General features: G+C 36.8%; 1 protein-coding gene across 2 annotated transcripts in view; it reads left to right on the top strand.

Moving 5' to 3' along the window:
* The window catches only part of rab11fip4a (RAB11 family interacting protein 4 (class II) a), a 66,488-nt gene that overhangs the window by 31,785 nt on the left and 14,407 nt on the right, over positions 1–20,296 (top strand). The window contains exons 1-5 of one of the 2 annotated variants that reach the window (XM_048195540.1): positions 2,808–3,137; positions 13,770–13,987; positions 14,218–14,385; positions 15,360–15,494; positions 20,153–20,188. In XM_048195540.1, the coding sequence (XP_048051497.1) occupies positions 13,854–13,987; positions 14,218–14,385; positions 15,360–15,494; positions 20,153–20,188 (473 nt within the window). In that variant the 5' untranslated portion in view covers positions 2,808–3,137; positions 13,770–13,853. Of the gene's footprint in view, positions 1–2,807; positions 3,138–13,769; positions 13,988–14,217; positions 14,386–15,359; positions 15,495–20,152; positions 20,189–20,296 lie in introns of those variants that run through there. The other variant, XM_048195536.1, reaches the window with a different exon arrangement.

The following is a 20,296-nucleotide window of genomic DNA, read 5'->3' as shown; positions in this document are numbered from 1 at the left end:
GATGTATAGGGACATTTTGAAATCTGTAAAAAGGGATTTTGGAGGGAAAATACCTGTAATGGCGATCTGTGCCATTTTTTGCCATTTCCACAAGGGTGTTGCACAAAGGATTTGATGCTTGAATTCATAACTTGTCTTGTAATGGCTTACAGTTAAACTTTATTTTAAGGTGTGTTTGTTACACTGTAATTATACATTTAAGTACTGAGTAATATTAAGTAACTACCCCCCGGTTTGACAGGCAAGGCTTAAGTTAGTCCTGTTAGCTGTTTTAACTGAAAGCAACTTGTACTGACAGATCTTAAAATATGTCACTGCCATTGTTTTGTCTTAAGATGCACACCAGTAATGATTTTTTTTTCTAAGGAACATTTATAAAAGATACTTAAATGTCCTAATTGAACTAAGGCCTAATCCTGGCTTAATCCAAGCCCTGTCTGTGAAACCAGGCCTACATGTACTTGTATTATACAATTTGAACATTATAAGAGAAATCAAACTCAAAAACTACTTTACGCTTATTCACATTCCAAAAACGTGAATTCCAGCCTTTTCCACGGTCAAAAGGCTGTTTAGCACCAACCCTTCCTTCTTCCTTATTCTTCAAAATTGTTACATACGTAACACATATAAAAGTCACATGATACAATACAACAACACAAAATATACATTTATCAAAAATCATAATCACTCTTAAAGGGTTAGTTCACCCAAAAATGAAAATTCTATCATTAATCACTCACCCTCATGTCGTTCCACACCTGTAAGACGTTCATTCATCTTCAGAACACAAATTAAGATATTTTTGATGAAATCTGATGGCTCAGTGAGTCTCTATTGAACAAGATAATTAACACTTTCAGATGCCCAGAAAGCTACTAAAGACATATTTAAATCAGTTCATGTGAGTACAATGGTTCAACCTTAATGTTATGAAGCGACGAGAATACTTTTTGTGTGGCAAAAAAACAAAATAACGACTTTATTCAACAATATCTAGTGATGGGCGATTTCAAAACACTGTCAAAGTCACGTGAACCAATGAAATTTCGAAACTCTTATGATGTAACGAAGCCTCGTTTATGGAAATCACATGACTTTCACGCTCTGAACCACTGATTCGAAACAAAAGATTCGTAAAGCTTCGAAGCTTCATGAAGGAGTGTTTTGAAATCGACCATCACTAGATATTGTTGAATAAAGTCTTTATTTAGTTTTTTTGGCACACAAAAAGTATTCTCGTCGCTTCATAACATTAAGGTTGAACCACTGTAGTCACATGAACTGATTTAAATATGTCTTTAGTAGCTTTCTGGGCATCTGAAAGTGTTAATTATCTTGCTGTCAATAGAGGACTCACTGAGCGATCGGATTTCATCAAAAATATCTTAATTTGTGTTCTGAAGATGAACGAAGGTCTTACGGGTGTGGAACGACATGAGGCTGAGTAATAAATGACAGAATTTTCATTTTTGGGTGAACTAACCCTTTAATATAAAGAAAAATATTACAAAATTCTTAACGTTGTTTATGGCTCTAACACTACCAACAATTGGCTCATTGGAAAATGTGCCTTGGCCTACATTTTTGCAAAACTCAAAAAAAGTAATATAGTGCATGATTTCTAAACTAATAAATTTTCACATCTGCATCACATAACCTGCTTCATATGCAAGGCATTTCTAAGATAAACTTGCTCTGTAGCTCATCTGGTACAGCTTTGCATTGTGAAACACGAGTCACGATAAAAAGTTTAAAAACATATAGAAGCAAGCTAACATGGCATGTTGGCTTCAGCAAATGCAGTTTGGTTTAGGGTTTGCTGTGGATACGTTAATTTCAAATGTGACAGAACATTAACCTTTTAGCCCCTAACCTTTTAGGACATTTAATTTCCCAACTGTCGCCATACGCACAACAACTAACGTAATAAAACTTGAATATTCACATTCATCTGTTTCAGATAAAACTGTAATCGCTTTTAGCGATACTCACTCAACATTTCACTTTGAAAGTGTCGCAAAACGTAAACGTCGCAAATCTTTTGCAGAAAAATCACCACATGTTCATTTTTCCAGTGAGCCTGGATGGCCCACTGTGCTTTAGATTTTTTACATTTGTGTAGTGGCATTTCTGTTTGTAGTAAATTAATAATCTTCGTCATGATGTTTTAAAGTGTTTGTTGGTGTAATAGACATCTTACCACCCTTATACAGAATAAAGGATTTTCAAAGAAAAATACTTGGCTTATGATTTAATAAGGACATTTACAGAAAACAAGAGCGTTTCCTTTTTTTGATCAAAAGAAAACACTTACTTCACCTTTTCCCCCTTTTTGGGGTATAGGCCGTCACCCAGGGCTCACCAGGCATCTCTGTCTTGGGCTTTCCTCTCGACCTTGTTCCAGGTGTAGCCCATCTTTTTTTTTTTTTTTTTTTCCCCAAAAGAACACTGGCTGATGTTTTTTCCAGGCCATCGCATCACCAACCCCCTAATGATTCTTTGATGTATCTGTATCTTATTTATCTATTTGCTTTATTTATCATGGCACCTAAATGAGGAGAAGGTTAATTATCTGTAATTGTGTGTATTATCCAGCACAGCTGAGGTTAGGCTTAAGATATCTGTGTGTGTTGCAAGGGAGCACACTCACTCTCCGCTCGATGTCACGGCTGTGGGACGGCTCAGCTGAATAGTTTCCTAGCAACAACCTAGAGAACGAGGCAGCGAGAGGGAGGGAATGTGACAGGCAGGAGTAGGGGAGGTGATTTGTTGGGAGGAGTGGCCAAAAGCCCAACAACTGTTGCCAGATCAGTAGCGTCTCTGTCCGTATGTGTTCGTGTGTGGCCGCATGATCGGTTGGTGCAGGTCGGAGCGAGTGTGTGTGTATGTGTGAGGAGGACTGAGCCAGTTTGGAGCATCGGTGGCTAAGTGGAGAGACCCGAAGCCACACGTCCACAGGAGCACTAAAATCTGACAGGACTGGACACTGATATTTCACCTGTTGGACTGTGGTGAGGGTGGGGATCCTGGAGGGAGACGGGGACACTGAGTCTTGGACGTCCTCAGCCATCGAGGGCTTAACCGGCACGGGCAGAGAGGATGGAGGAGATGGATCTTCCTTATTGAGTGGAGGGGTAAGAGGATGAGATGAGAAAACTAGCATGTGTGAACATTTGCTGCAGCCAAGTCCATTGTTCCTGCTCTTTCTCTCATGATCTTCTCTCATCCTCGTTCCTGCACTGTACAAAGTGGGAACCTGCAGTTGTTACCTTGGAGAGCTATTTATATGTGCTTTACCCCCACAAAAATGAGTTTTGTTGGTTGATTCAGTGATGTTAAATAATATTTTTGACTTATAGATCATTTTTTCAGTGTAGCATCAGTGTAGATACTGCAATAATCTCTCGTGTTACATTAACATCTTCTCCCAACACTGATGCTGAAGAGATCTCTTGGGAGCTTTCTTTGGCTCCCAACAGCACTTTATAGTCTTAAAGCTCATTGAAATATAAGTGCATTTTTTGCATTTTAGTACATGATGTGAAGGCTCTGAGTGTGGTGGAATTCACAACCCGCCTGTGTCTTTCCAAAACGCTACACCTGCCCTTGAATGACAAGTTGAATGAATGACTAGAGAGCCAGGCTGGATTGTGTGGTAATCTTTTGGAGGGGAAAGGGGTCACCCTATTGAAATGCTAATCAGACAGTGTGAGGGACTATGTGTGTGTTTAGACTGCTTGTGTGTATTTGGACTGTGTGTCGATGCGCTTTTCGCAGCGTGTGTGTGTGTGTGTTCGTGTCTGCCTTCGTCTACTGAACAACCGTTGGTGACCCCATTGTTTCTGTTTTCTTCTGACTGTTGCATTTCCTGAAAATATCTGTTCTTCGAGAAAGAACGACCTCCATTTTGCACCTCAAATGAGACTAATGGTGTAGAAAAACTAGCAGACTGATTGATTGTTGCTGTAAGTGCACATGCTCATAAACCTAAACAGTTAATTCTGTGTCTCTTGGGAGCAGGGCTAATGGTGTGCACTGGGAGTTGTTGTGGGTTTGGGGGTTGTCGAGGGGGAGGAACTGTGGAGTTTTGAATACGGCTGATAGTTTGAAGGCAGTATGTGAACATGAAAGGGGAGATTGAGGGTGCTGGCGTGGTTTGGGAAGACTTTCAAACGGTTAATGACCACCTGCTGGTAGCACCGCATGCACATTGCGTTTGCATGAATGTGTGTGTTTCTTAATGTTGAAGTAATGTTTTTTCCACTGGCAAAGGACAACTTAGAAAGGTCAAGGAACAATAGGGTGTATGTCCATTGAAATTCCTTTGCTTGCCTTTGCCCCTCTCGTGGTTTGTTTTGCAAAGGAGGCTCCGTCCAAGTGTTATTGGCTTCTTAAACTTTTACAACCGAGTGCTTGGCCGCCATACACTGAAAATTGTTCACAGTACAGCTAATGTTCAGTAAATACAAAGCCCTGTTCCCTCTCTGTGGATGACATTTGTCTTAAAATATGTATAATTTTATCATTTTAATGTGTTAGCATATTAGATTTCAGTACATGCCCTGTCCAGAATTGTATATATATATATATATATATATATATATATATATATATATATATATATATATATATGTCCAATTCTCAATATTAACTAGTTGCTTATTAGCATGCATATTACTAGGATATTGATATTAAAGGTGCAATATGTAAGAATTTTGCAGTAAAATATCCAAAAACCACTAGGCCAGTGTTATATATTTTGTTCACTTGAGTACTTACAATATCCCAAATGTTTCCAACTATTTGTAAATCATGAGAAAATAGCAATTTTAATTGCGTCATACCCGCATTAACCCTCGGTCTGCCTCGGTTTCCGGTTTTATTTTGTAGAAACCATGGAAACACCAAAGACGCTTTAATATTTGCATGTTTTAATAGACAAGGGAACAACTGTTTTGATATATTTATAGACAGAAAACTAATGGTTGTTATATAGCTCAACACGTTTAGTCTTATTGTTTAAATCTAATTTTCTTGATTTTTTCCGAGTACCATGCTTTACCATGCCTCAGAGAAAAACACTATTTTGTGAAGTAGCTAACATAGCAGAATCAGATGCAGCTTTTAGTAATACAGAATTTTCTCCATCATACGTTTTAAAATTAATTGCATGCCATTTATCAACACAAACCATCCAGCATTTAATATGATATTCTAAAATCAATCTATCTACTGCAGTGTGCAACAGTGTCTCACAGCAGCTGCCGAGCGAACGCACAGAGTAACGTTATAACATCATTTTCAACACTCTCAAATGTATCTAATATGATAAACAGAGCTGTGTTACCTCATACTCATGACCGGAAAAGCAGAAGCGGCGCCGGCGACTGTGTCATAATAAAAGTTCTGCTGCTCGTGAGGCGTGTGTTGCGCAATCGCTCCTGCTCTGCTTCATACTACAGTAACATTAATAATCACATCCATGAACATTATTTCTTCCCTAGTCCTATCCTGATTATTTCCACCGGCTGTGAGATGGAGACCACATGTCCCAAGATTCTGCTCTCAAACTTGGCGTCATCAAGCCTTTGTTTTGGATGGGCCTCTAGTGGATAGAAAATATTACATATAGCAGCTTTAATGCCTTATTCTGCATGACCATATTCTACATCCCTTAATCATACCCAATACCTAAACTTAACAACTACCTTACTGACTATTAATTTGCAGCAATTAAGAGTTTATTAGAAGTCTCTTTTTCTCTCCAAGGCTGCTTTAAATACAGTAAAAACGTTAATATTGTGAAGTATTTTTACAATTTAATGTGACTTATTCAGTCATTTATACTGTCTTCAGTGTCACATGATTGTAATCTGCTAATTTGGTATTCAAGAAACATTATCAATCTTAAAAATAGCTATAAATATTTATTATTAGCTGAATAACAATATTCATTTATTTTTTAAAAATCGTGCTGACCCCAAACTTTTGAACGCTTATGTGTGTATGTGTGTGTGTGTGTGTGTGTGTGTGTGTGTGTGTGTGTATATATATATATATATATATATATATATATGTATATATATATACACACACACACACACACACACACACACACACACACACACACTCTAAACAAATGCTGGGTTGCTTCAATCCATGTTTGGGTCAGATATGGACAAAAATTTTAATTTAATTTAAAAATGTAAACCATTAGTTGGGCTTGTCCATATTTGACCCAAACATGGGTTGAAGCAACCCAACATTTTTTTTTTAGAGTGTATATATAGCTAGTTATTTTAGGATTTTTTTCTAACTTTGGCCTGCTTTAATGTCATCCACCCATGTACAGTATAAGCTGAACCTGTATAGGTACTGTATATAAGTCAGTCCAGTTCTCTTGTCTACTTCATTTAAGATTACAGTAATTTAGCAGCAGGTCTGACAGCTTTAGATATCGATCCATTATGAAATGCTGTATCAGGCCTGGTTATTGCGTGGGCAGCAGAGAATCTGTGTGTGACCAAGGGCACTATCTGCACTACCATGGACGTCGTAATGCAAAGCCCAGCAAAAGTTATAATTCAGTGTTATAGTTTGGCCAGAAGGTTAATTGCACTTTGGACACTCTAAAACTCAATAATATGGTGCATCCAGATTATTGCTCTGAGATCTCTGCCAAGGGAAAGAGGTGTATGAACATTTTGTGACCGACCTTTTAAAGTCACTGGTACACTTTTTCACTTTATGCGAACCATATTTCCACTTGTCTTGACATGTCTTGCTTTCAGAGGGACGCCTACACAAGCTGTGTTATAATAAGGTAATTTGCTTTGCCAAGTGCCCCTGCAGTATTGATTGTGTAACTACAGCTCTGGTTTGGCCTTTCTGTGTGTGTGCTGGGTTACCATTTTCAAGGTCAATAAAGAGTTCAAAAGTGTTTCGCTTTGATGCCATCCAGAGAAGGGCAGCCGGCGGTTTTAGAGCCCCGAGAGCTGGATTATGACTCATGGCTCCCTGTAAATCCACACTGTCTTTTGTCTGCTGACTGTGTAGGCAGCGAGATGACCAACTATCCAGCTGCATTTCCACCGAGATCTCAAACAAAACCAGCCAAGCACAAATGATATGGAAAATGAGCAGCCAGCTTGAATGTTCCCTGCAAGCATGTTTCTGTTGTCACTTCAGTAACGTAGCTGATGGTTATACTTCAGTGTGCGTAAGTGTTCGATCCAACTTCGTAGGGTCATTAGCTAAAAATAGCATTTAGCTAGTTAATGTCAGGTAAATAAGAACAAAACAGTAATGTTAAAGGTAAAGATATAGGGTTTAAACTGTATGATAATATGTACATGCTTATTGTTTTGAGGTAGTTGGTGTTTTATATAGATTTGGGTTGTCAGTTGGTCCAAAATGTTTGTTTGGTTTGTTCCCAGTACTGTATTTGGTAGGGACCGCTATTGTCATCAGAAGTTTGAGAGGTTTTTCTCTCATGTTTACGTGCACACTTGACATTTCTGGTGAGTTGCACTTGAAAAGACTGTGAATATGATGATGCACTTTGGAGACTAGCCAGTGTTGTGTTTGTTTGTGTGGGTTGCTGTCATCATAAGATGGCAGATCTGTAAAGAAGTGCTGTTCTTCTCTAGATCAACAGACATTTAAATGCACCTAAACATTAGAGAAAAATATTTGCTCTGTATTCACAGAGGAAAATAATCTAATAATGTATGTGATCGAGAGACTGGAGGATTTATCCATCACTCTGTGTTCCATATCTCCTTCACAGACAAAATCTCCTCTATTATTTATAGATCAGAGATCTTTGGGACATGTTGTGCATTTGAATATTTTCAGGCTTGCTCTGAGACAAAGAAATAGCGGTGCATCAAACACATTTAATCTACTGCCGGTCAAAATTTCAGGGTCGGTGAGATTTTTTATGTTTTTTTTATGTTATTCTCACCAAACCTGTATTTATTTGATCAAAAATACAGTTGCGGTTATATTATAAAATCTTATTACAATTCAAAAGAACTGTTTTCTATTGTAATATATTTTAAAATGTGATGTCAAAGCTGAATTTTCAGCATTATTACTCCAGTCTTCAGTGTCACATGATCTTTCAGAAATCATTCTAATATGATGATTTGCTGCTCAAGAAACATTTTATTCTTTTTATTCTGATTTTATTCACTCTCTTTCTTGATGACAGGACTTTCATTTTTGGGTGAACTGTCCCTTTAAGCCAAGTAATAAAAGGATATTGCTGTTGGTCAGTAATGACACATAAAAGAGTGTTTGATTACACAACAACTATTGACCGAATCGCACTTACACTCCACAAGAATACAGCAGCTTTCACTCAGCATGGACATCATTATGCGTTTGAATCAATACCTGGCTGGATATTCCAGAGTGGAGTCACTGGCTTTTTAATGATGATCGTCCTCTCCAACTCAACAAACTGTAGCAATGTGGACACATTGGTTGGTATATTTTAGCACTTAGTGTCCCAGATTTTGGATGCATCTTAGATGTAACTGTATATAAGCTTGGAGTCTGTATACTCTGCAAAAATGCATAAAACACGGGGTAGGGTGGATACTGCAGCATGACAGCATTAGTCCATCATGTTCACCTTAAAAAGCAGCAGAGCAAAATCTGCAAACTGGACCTGCTTTGATTTTCAACAGTGAGTTGAAACATTAAAATTCAACTGTGATCCCATTCATTTTATTCTCAGACGTGATTTTGTGCAGTTCAACTCTATTAGGGTGTGTCTTTAAAGTGCAGGACCGCATTAAAGTGAAGCTTCCCATCACTGAAATTTATTTCAAATAGTCTGCAAGCCACGCCTGTTGTAAGTTAATTGGTCACATAAAATCAAATCAGTATACGCAGAGTAATGATGGCTGAAAAGATAACCGTTGCAATTGCATATATCCGCTTTCATCTGTAACTATGCATGATATATGAAATGTGTGTATAGGCTCTATTTGTTTATGAAATGATCTGAAGTATGTGTGTGTATTAATGCACGCCTAACATTAAAAGCAGTCTGTCAGTAGCAGAGTGTAAATAATGAATGCTAAGTCTAGGCATTCCAGACGGTGCTGTCTAAGGGGGGCTGGCAGATTCAGGTCGGGTTGGTCCAAAAGGGGTCTTCGTTTTTAGCCCATTTATCTGGGCTCTCACTGCAGGAGACCCCTGCATCTCCTCTCACATAACTGCAGTCAGAGTGTATCTGATAGGGCTGCATTCATCACAGTCGCTGCTCAGCAGGGAGAACCTCTATTATGCTGTCAAAGCTTCACATTAAGACTATGCAGATATCAGTCATCAGTAATCTGCTCCTCTGCTCTTATCTCCAAAGATACAGCCATGTGGGAAGAATTCAAGTTTTGCTCACATGTGACTAGGCCTGTGATGTTTAATCCTGTGGCCGGACGTTACATTTCCTTGTCGTAGGCATAATCGCAGATCAGACTGGACAAGCTTATTTTTTTCTCGAGGACATTTTCAAAACTGTACAAGGCTAGACTAAAGCAGAGGTTACTGGATATCTATGCCAGTTATCTTGCAGATTGGGACGACATGTCTTTGCTCACAGTAGTGGTTCTTGTTGCAGATTTTCTTAATCAGTATTTTTGTCCCATTTTCCCTGAAAGGGTTAGTTCACCCAAAAATGACATTTCTGTCATTAATTACTCATCCTCATGTTGTTCCACACCCATAAGACTTTCGTTCATCTTCAGAACACAAATTAAGATATTTTTGATGAAATCCAAGAGGTTTTTTTTTTTAATCCCCCATAGAAAGCAACGTAATTACCACATTGAAGGTAGTCGTTAAAATAGTCAACATGACTACAGTGGTTCAACCTCAATGTTAAGAAGTGACGAGAATAATTTTTGTGCACAAAAACAAAACAAAAAATAACGACTTTATTCAACGATTTCTTCTCTACCCTGTCATTCTCCTATTCTGTTTACGTCCAGCGCTTCCAGGTTCTACGTCCGAACGGCGACTCATAATTGGCCGGCTCCTGCATCAGCATCACACGCATGCGTCGTGCTGCTCACATGAACAGCGTCAGCCGATAATGAGTCGGCATTCGGACATAGATCCTGAAAGTGTTACACTGTCTATACAATGTAAACAAAGAAATTGTTGTATAAAGTTGTAATTTTTGTTTTGTTTTTGCACACAAAAACTATTCTCTTCGTTTCATAACATTAAGGTTGAACCACTGCAATCACGTTGCCTATTTTAACAATGTCTTTACTACTTTTCTGGACCTTGAATGTGGTTATTTTGTTGCTTTCTTTTGGAGATAAAAAAAACTTCTTAGATTTCATCAAAATATCTTAATTTGTGTTCTGAAGATGAACGAAGGTCTTACGGGTTTGTAACGACATAAGGGTGAGTAATTAATGACAGAAATTTCATTTTTGAGTGAACTAACCTTTCAAAAATATCTACACATCCTTAAAACAAGACAAATTTACATGAGAACTAAATTATTAGACAATTATAAGACTTTTATTTACAATTTATGATATTTATTTTAATTTCTTTTATAAGTTTATTTTTCTTGCCCCATTGGCCCTAAAATAAGTCTTGGTATCTTATGAAATAAATATATCTTTTTTTAAGAATACTTTTATTTATTTATTTATGTATTGCTGTGCATAGGTCTGATTTGTTAGATCTGCCATGTGTCATGAGTGGAGAGGTGAGCGAGTACCGCGTGTGACCTACAAAGTTAACGGGCTTGCTGAGGTGTGAATGTGAGAGGGGTCACATTACTGCATGTACCCATACACCCATACAAGAAGTTTTTTATGTATTGTATATTATTGAGAAAAGGAAAAGAAAATAAAGAAAAGGGAAAAATGGGATAAAGGTTTAGTATAGAGAGTGAGGGAGGGTCATGGGAGAGGAGAGCAGCTGACTACAGCATTCCTGTGTTAATCAAGCAGTAGTAATCAAGTGGAGTAGGTATTTCTGCAATACTGGAGGCTGCAGTTTCAGGACTGTAGTCCCAGGACTACATTTCTAGGACCCTCTTTTTTTGTATGTACTAGCAGTCTATACCATTTTAGAGCACTTACTATTCAATTCTGTATTATTATTTCTCAGGAAGTTGTTTAATTATTTAAATTTAATTGATATATTGTCCTAACCAATCCCTAACCCTAAACACAACTGTTGGAAATATTTTTTTTTAATATATGAGGCCCTATATTCTGGTATCAAATAGATAAGCAAGACCTTATTTTTCAGCACGGAAGCAAGATATTTTTTATGTATGCTATGTATAAGACTTCCTTTTCATTAACCACAGCTTAGCATGACTTAAAGTGCAGTAAATGGTAAAACTGCTACAAACTAGTATGTTTATTAGTATGTTAATAAATGAAACAAATACCAGTTTACAACATCAGTCACCATAATGAACATCTGCTGCTGGCAGAAAGCTATGGTTACCTAAACTGGTAACCGAAGAAAGCACCCAACAGGTGTATTCACAATGCACAGTTAAAATAACTGGCCATGCCCACTCTTGCATTAGAAATAAGGTGGAAAGAAAATAAAAAATTAATCATTCCTGTGGGTCTAGTCTTTGCATCTGTTTGTTTTATTTTAGGTTGAATTCAGGTTTCCTCTGCTGGAATTGGCCAGGTGGCACAGTCACAAAAAAACAAGGGTCCTAAAAATGCTGTCCTAGAACTGCGATCTTGAAACTCCCGTATGCACGAAATGAATACAGTATTATTGATCAAGTGTGCCACACAGGTGCAAAGTGAAGCCAAAGTATTTGGATTGTCCCTGGTGGCTGGCTGCAGTATTGGTCATAATCCCAGCCCTCTCCATGTAATCGAATGGGACACGAGCCAAACTAAAAAATCCAATTACACTTCAAATTATTTTTGTCCAAAGATGGTTTCTGTCATTTTAGGTAGTTCTTATCACACAGAATGTTCCAAGTGCTCATTTTTCCAATAAGTTTGGTCTTAGTTGGTTATTTGATGCTATAAAAACGAAGTGTAACGTCATGATTGACTGCTGTGCTTGCGATCTGCGGGGACAAGAGTGTGGGTGGGAACTTGATATAGCATCTCCACTTCAGGATCACTACTGCACAGACTTGGGCTCCAAATGACGTAATCGGCAATGACTGTTTCTGGGTTATTTTGGCTTCATTTTTCTACAGTGGAAGGAGGTGGAGACGCGTTGTCCATCTTTTTTACAGTAGTTATATCGAGAGTGTAACAAAGTGCACTATGAACCTTAGATGTATGTAAACCTGCTCCTAAGTCAGTTATTTGTGTCCGTACTAATTGTACATTAGTATACACACAAATAAACCGTATAGTAAAATCTTATAGTAAAGTTGCTTTGGATATAGTGGTGAGGTACGTATGTCTTTACATTAGGACAAAATATCAGACCAAATGGCATTTATTTCAAAAAAGTATAATACATTTATATGTATAGTACAATACATCAAAAAAGTATAATACATAACACATTTCATGCTAAACATTTTACAAGAAGAAGGAATGAATCAATAAAACAATAGATATACTGTTCAATAAAGGGATTGAGAAGTATTTATAGTTAATCTGATAAAAGACACCCTGACTATATACATCCATTAAAATGACCTTGGACACAGATATTTAAAAGTCATTTAAAAAAGACTGATATTTTATCTGTGCAAAGAAATTCTTTCATTCTAAAGTTTGACCTTGTAAGTGTCCAAATACATTTAGATCCACTGTATGACATAACCTAGCTATTTGTTTCTGGAATTAGTGATTGTTCATCTTTAAAATTGTGGAAAGTTTGATTCTGTTATAGAATTATGGTATGAATAAATGTCTTATAGACAGAGTATGATCATCTGTGAGGGATGTGAAGTCATTTTAAAGCACACTGGTGTGTATTGTAGTTCCCCTGAATGCAGTAAAGGCTTAATGACCAGCAATAATTCTGTATTAATGATACATTATCTCCCAAGACATGTAGATGCAAATATAAATATACTTTCATATTAGACAAGGAGACAATTTTAGATACTGTATATGTATGCAAACATATATAAAGACTCAGCATTGATGTAAAAATCTCTCATATTGTGATAATTATTCTGCTCTTTCTGTGCAAATAACAATGAGCCACTGGGCAACATCAGCTGATTCACATTGTCCTACTGCCATTGAGATGTGACATGAATTTTAATAAGTATGTTAATATTTTGAGCTGCACTTGTTGTAGGAGAGAATGGATACTAAAAAATTTAACCTTGATAGAGTAAGCAGTGAGAAATGCTATATTAAATGGAGAATATATCTTATTTCTTTACGAGAGCGCGATTTCTGTCTCTGCTATACAATCTAAATGATCGTCCTTCTCTTTTTTGTTAGACTCGCCATTCGTTAGTCAACTGAAATGTTTCACACCAATTCACCATGATGACCTTTGTCCTGTCTTGGTGTCGTTTGTGTCTTCTGGGGTTAATGAGCAAAGTTTCCATAACCTTTGACCCATTATCTTTTGTGTTCCTCTGACAGAGGATTTCTTAAGTTCTTAAGTCTTCTTAAGTTCTCATGCCACTCTGTGTGAAGAGACCACATAGTGAGTCACAGTAATCCGGTCTGGTTTTGAGCAATTTCTGTATGTCTAAGTTGCATTTGCATTTGATTTTTGAGCAATATGACTTTATTGAACAGGTTTTCTGTGATATCTGTTTGCAGCACGGGGAGGGGAGTCTGGGACCCCCGATCATTGTATGCACACGGCCGTACCCAGAGTGCCAGCTGTATTCGGACGAGGAAGGAATGGGTGGACGGGATGCGCAGGAGTCAGACATGGACAGTGCTGCAGACAGCGGAGCAGGATCTGAATCTTCTGAAGGTGGACGTCATGAGGATAAAGAGGAAGGACTGGGTGGACTCTTTCTACATGGAAACAAGTCAGCATCATGGATGATTTCTTTGTTTTGGGAGTTTTTTTAGCATTATTTGAGCTTGTGATGCCAGAATTTATTGTTTAGTTAAAATATTATTTCATTATATATCATATCATCAATTAATCATTTGATTGAAAATAATCACATTTCATACAATGAAAAATAAAATAAATAATACTTAAATGTAATAATTAGTACATAAAGTGTGACCTCTCTCTCTTTCTCTGGTTTAGCTGTAGTCAGATGGTCTCATCAGCAGCGGCCTCAGTAATCTCAGTGGAGGAGCAGTTTGAGGACTATGGAGAGGGAGAGGATGTGGACTTCACTCCCAGCAGCCCCATCCCTGATGATGACACACGTACTAATGGTTTCTCTGACCTGGGCTCCTCTCTGCCCTCCAGGTTAACTAACTTACTATAAAAAACCTCTCACATAAAATACTGACACACTGTTATATGTGTGCTCTCTTTCATTTGATTGCATGGATGAATATGGGTAAATTGCAAGAAATACTAAAATAAAGAAATAAGAAATTATTTATATATTATTTTTTAGTATATATATATATATATATATATATATATATATATATATATATATATATATATATATATATATATATATATTTTTTTTTTTTTTTTATTATTATTTATTTTATTTATTTAAAGCCATTTTTTTTATATTATATTAATTATATTTTAAATTATATATTTGTGACATTATTTTCATGGCAGCTAAGCAGATCCTTATCCAAATTATAATGACCAAAATACCAAAAATTACATTTTAATTTCTGGAAAATTTCAAATTTCTGCAAAAAAAAAAAAAAAAATTGTATGTGTCTCAATAAAGTGTCTCAGTGCATTATGGTAATAATAATCTGTGTGTAAAATAATGTACTAATTCAAAATGTACCAATCTCAATGTTTAAAAAATAAGCTAAATTTTCTTTTAAACAGCATTTAATTTCTTGTTATTTTTATTTTTTTATTTTTTTTAGCCATATTTTCATGAGATTGACTCCATGAGAATGTTATCATTGTGGAGTATTTATTTATAATTCTGACTAAAATGCGGTTCCTTGAATTAATGCTGCTGGGAATGTTTGACAGCTATTAATCATCAAACATAAAATCTCAACAGCCGTTAATTATGAAACGGTTTTGCCTTAGAGTGGGAGTTTTAAATCTTCAGCTGTTCATATTTGTGCTGTGTGATTCTGGTTGAATCAAAGATAATTATCCTATCAATAACATACTGTATCACTACATGCAAATCTATGAAATCTCTCATCATATTATATTATGAAATATTTTGAGCAAGTTCAGTCTGAATGCTCCTACTGCCAGTATTGATGATCATTTGATGTTTACAGTGCTGGTCAGACCCCTCAGAAGATCAGACACCTGTACAACAGTGAGCTTCTGGATGTTTACTGCTCTCAGTGCTGCAAGAAAGTCAACCTGCTCAATGACCTGGAGGCCAGACTCAAAAACCTCAAAGCTAACAGGTAAGAGGAGACTGAGTTTGAAGTTAGCATATTGCTAAGATAATTGCATGGTACTCTACTAGAGCACTGTGCAGTGATGACGTGTTTTTGTAGGCCAACCTGAATGTTAGCATCATTCTGGTTCCCTCAACAAAAAAACAATAGGATTTTTCCTTTGGCTTTTGGATTATTGCAGAAAATAAGCTCTGTGACCAACAAAACCTGTTGATTCTTACACCTTTTGTCCATCAAGATAATCTGCAAAATTAACTCAACATTTCCAGAAGTGTAAAGTACTTGAGTAAAGGTAATTAGTTACTGCACTTAAGTATCTTTTTGGCTACTTTGTAGTTGTACTGAGTATCAAAGATATTGGCAACTTTTATTCACTATTTGACTACATTTTTGAGCAAGTAAATGTGCTTTTTACTCCACTACATTTGTGAGGAGTAATGCAATAACACATTACATTTTTCATGGCAGCTAACTTTTTCTGCAGCAGTTTGTTACTGATGTAAAGAAGCGATATCACCATCTAAAGTCATTAAAGGTACTATATCTTGTGCATTTTGCCTTTACTCACTCAAAACTTGTCAACAAGGCTACTTTACGTGAATGTGAGTGCATTAGCAGGTAGTTGCTGATCGCAGGTGTTTGATTTAGGAAATGAGATCGTGACTTCAGCCGGTGATGAGGCTCAAACCAGCACATTTTTTATTTATCTGCTATATTGACAAGACCGCTTTGAAGGATATTGGTTTACTTGTGGCCTTTCTGTGCACTTGAGCTCAACTGAGACGTGAGAGTCATTGTTGTGTCGACCTTGATTTATTGCAATATTGAGGTGTTCAGTTTTATTTTGATTTTAGAAAATAAACATGATTTCTCATCTTACAAATCAACTGTTTCTTATTTTCACCGGCATGTCTCTCAGGTGTTGAGGACTAGTGCATCTTTTAGAGGACATTCAGCACGAGAAAAATACTTAAGTACTGTTAAAATCAGATACTCTAAGACTATTACTCAAGTCGTATAGGAATTGGTGACTTGTAACTTGTAGTGGAGTAATTTTTGATGTAAGGTATCAGTACTTTTACTTAAGTATGGTTTTCAGGTTCTCTTTACTCCTCTGAACTTTTCTGAATTTTGAAGCCTAAAAACAGTCTAAGCAAAAAGCTAAAGTTAGGCTATTAACGAACTACACCACAGCCCCATGATTTCAACGTCACCACCGAGCTTACAAAAATGCTTTCAGTCTTTATCTAAAATCTAGAAGTTAGAAAGTCTGAGTTAGAATAGTTTGCAAAAGCTTGAGGCTCTTCACCCTGATGATGTTTAATGTCCCCGACAACCTCTGTAGTCCTATTTATTTTAGAGACATAAACACTTTAAAAAAACAAAAACCATGAGTGGTGTATTACTAATGTATTTTATGTTGTAGAATTAACCACAGACCTTATTTCAGGCAGTTTAACCAAAAATGAATGTAACTGAAAGTTAAAAAATGCTAACTCGTTTCCTGGTTTTAGAACTCATTCCTGCAGAACTCCATAAGCATAAAATTACACACACACATATTGGGTAAAATAAACTTTTCTGATTACATAGAACTGTTTTCTATTGAAGTTATTATTCATAACATCTAATTATTTATATTTATCTTGCCTCTTGCGCAATCTTGGATTTATTGTTTTTACTGAGCTTGATGCAGTGCATATTAATGAACTTAAAATATATTTATGTTGTGATGATGTTTAAGCCATTTTATGCTTAAGGACTGCATATCCTGTCCTACCTTTATCAGTCTGAATTCTGTCTTTAGTGCCCTTAACTGCACTGCACTGCACTTCTGAGATGATTCTTTATGTCTCACTTCACTCTAGTTAAAGCGAGATATATTTTTATGAGTCTCTTTAATCACCCCAGACTGTCGAAAGCTTTATCGAGAGACCGGTTTCATCAGAGGAACTGTTACCATAGCAACAATGTTCCAGTCAAGGGTTTACTAATCTTTGTGAATGTTATCAGAGACAGTGAGGGAAAACTGAAACCCTCAAGAAAAGCCTGGGGTGTTTAAGTGGGTGTGTGTGGTGGAATTTGATGAAAACTGCTGAAATAATCCTTTTATTATCATGTGGCCACCTAACATATTTGGTACTTCAGGAGAACGACACTGCAATCTTTCATCTTTAATGCTTTAATGCATCATGGGATTATGAGGATTCCACCTCATATGCTGCTGATGCTCTATCACAAAACCTGCTGAGCTGCCTAACTACATGCTTCCTACATAGACAGCTGCCTTCTAAGACAGGGAATAGGCAATAGAGTGCAACAGTGCCTGCCCTCTTTTTCAGCGGCCTTGCTTCCGCAAGTATTTTTCCCAAAGGGATTTTCAATAAGTCTTCATTTAAGAGTTATAAGTCTTGAACCAAACCAACAAGCTAAGAGGTGAATCTCAACATTACAAACTTTGATGTAAACATCTGTAAAAAAGTCAGTTAAAAAAAAAAAAAAAAAAAAAGGTACAAGACTGTGTACTTAATGGCTTTAGTGGAGTGAATAACTACAACTACTACCATGATGCACTGTGAATGATATAATCGAATTAAAACGATGAACTATGAAACTATTAATTTAAAGATGTTGATTATATATGAGTGTGTGTCAATTCGATTTCTAGGGCGGAGCAAATCCGAGCAAACACGAAGCAGAGTAAACCAATCAGAGAAGGGCGGATATGACGTTAGCAAAGCGACAAGAGAGTCAACAGCGAAAAGTAAATAATTAATGTGTTTTTGGTCATTTAAAACTGAATTCACGGCTGAATAGAACAAACTCTCGGGTCTCGCATGCGCCATCTTTGTTGATATTGAAAGGGACTTTCGCCGCACTAGAGTGACGCTGTTTGCGTCAATGAAATAAACAAATCTGATTGCACGGTACGGTTTGGAGTTGACTCGAGGCGCGACGGAGGGCGGACTGACCAGACTGATATATCTTGTAGAAGATATATCAGTCTGGACTTGCCAGGCAAAATTGTTACATTCTGTAGAGTTTGATATTAGCATGTTGCTAAGCTAAAGGAATGACACTCTAATAAGCATTAAAAGATTAACATAAATAAAAATTAAGATAATATTTACATATTAATGCTTTAATAACTTTTATATTCCATAAAAGTTTTTAGCTAGACTGAGCTATACTTTTCAGTATTGAGTGAAATACGTAGCTATATGTAGCAATATCCGTCAATTCCTCTACCACAAATGATTCATTTTTTTCTTTCTCCAGGTTTAATGCAGTGCATTCTGGGATTGCCTTCTCATTATTATTATAAATTATTGGTATAAATAACAGGCTATATTAGGAGGCAGCATAATCAAGTGTCTATCTTTTGGAACAGCCTGTTTGGAACAGTGCAAGAGAGACGTTCAGTAAGAGCTGTGCAATTTCCTTTTCTCTGGTTGAATAGGTGTGATGAGGAAGTGGGATCATGTGGCATTTTTGTGGCCTTTGGCTATTGATCCCCTGGCATTTTTGTCCAAATCCTCCACTGCATACTGTGCTAAAGTTAAAATGCATTCATGCAAAACATGATTGGCACCGATATGAACTGTACCTCTGTAATGATCTGCAAACATTTGTATTACTTTTTTAAAAAATGCATAAAAACATTACTTCTGCTGTTTAGTGTAAAAGCCATCAGATAATGTGGTTTTTTTTTCATAGCTAATTTCTGTTGTTATTTTTTGTATCAAATATGTCAGGCTAACAGGTCAGGTCAGGCAACTGCACTTTTGATGGCATGTGTGTGAATGCTGAGTTTGTCCTCTTCTCCTTTGGTTTTCAGATTGTCTGGGCCTATCATTGTTGTGGTAATTATATGTGTTTTGTCAGTGCTGTGATGTCTGGGTTGGGTTTGAGGACAGAAGAGCTGACTTGTATTTCGGAGTTCAGACCTGTGTGATGTAACGAGAGAAGGGGTTTAAAGAGTGACGTGTGTCACACGCTTACATAAACACAGGCAGAGCTTTATGAGTGCAGGTGTCCTATTTTTACTGAGGTCCTTCAGAGCTGTGTGATTATCAGTCTAATCTCATGACCTAGGACAAACTTCAGTACATGATCTTGGCCACTTGGGGCAATAGTGAATCAGTAATTAGGCTCTAAACAATTGGCTGTAAACTGATTATTAGAATTGAATAAACAAACATTGCAGTGGTTGCACTGCAAGATTGCTGGGAAGCACTGAGGAAGACAAATTACAGTCTATTTATAGCCTATCTATCTGTCTATCTATCTATCTATCTATCTATCTATATATCTATCTATCTATCTATCTATCTATCTATCTGTCTGTCTGTCTGTCTGTCTGTCTATCTATCTATCTATCTATCTATCTATCTATCTATCTATCTATCTATCTATCTATCTATCTATCTGTCTGTCTGTCTGTCTGTCTGTCTGTCTGTCTGTCTGTCTATCTATCTATCTATCTATCTATCTGTCTATCTGTCTGTCTGTCTATGATACAGTATATACAGTATACCCATTTAATTGGACCTTTTGCATGGTATTATATCATTTACAGTTTGTTTATGATGGAAAATGTAGTGAATATGTTGTAGCAGTGCAAAACTCCTTTCTCTAATCCTGGGATCTTTTTGATTTTACAGCCCAAACAGGAAAATTTCCAGTACAGCATTTGGTCGGTAAGTCTCTCACCTCTGTTATGTTCACAAGATCTGTAGAATATGACATTGCGAAGTGCTAAATACCCATTGCCTGACTAACTGGTTAGAGAGAAGGCAGGTTAACTC

The sequence above is a fragment of the Megalobrama amblycephala genome, linkage group LG1 (assembly GCF_018812025.1).
Source record: "Megalobrama amblycephala isolate DHTTF-2021 linkage group LG1, ASM1881202v1, whole genome shotgun sequence".
NCBI classification, from domain to species: Eukaryota; Metazoa; Chordata; class Actinopteri; order Cypriniformes; family Xenocyprididae; genus Megalobrama; species Megalobrama amblycephala.
The sequence above is the reverse complement of the archived record's forward strand: the minus strand, read 5'-3'. Positions and strand labels throughout refer to the sequence as shown.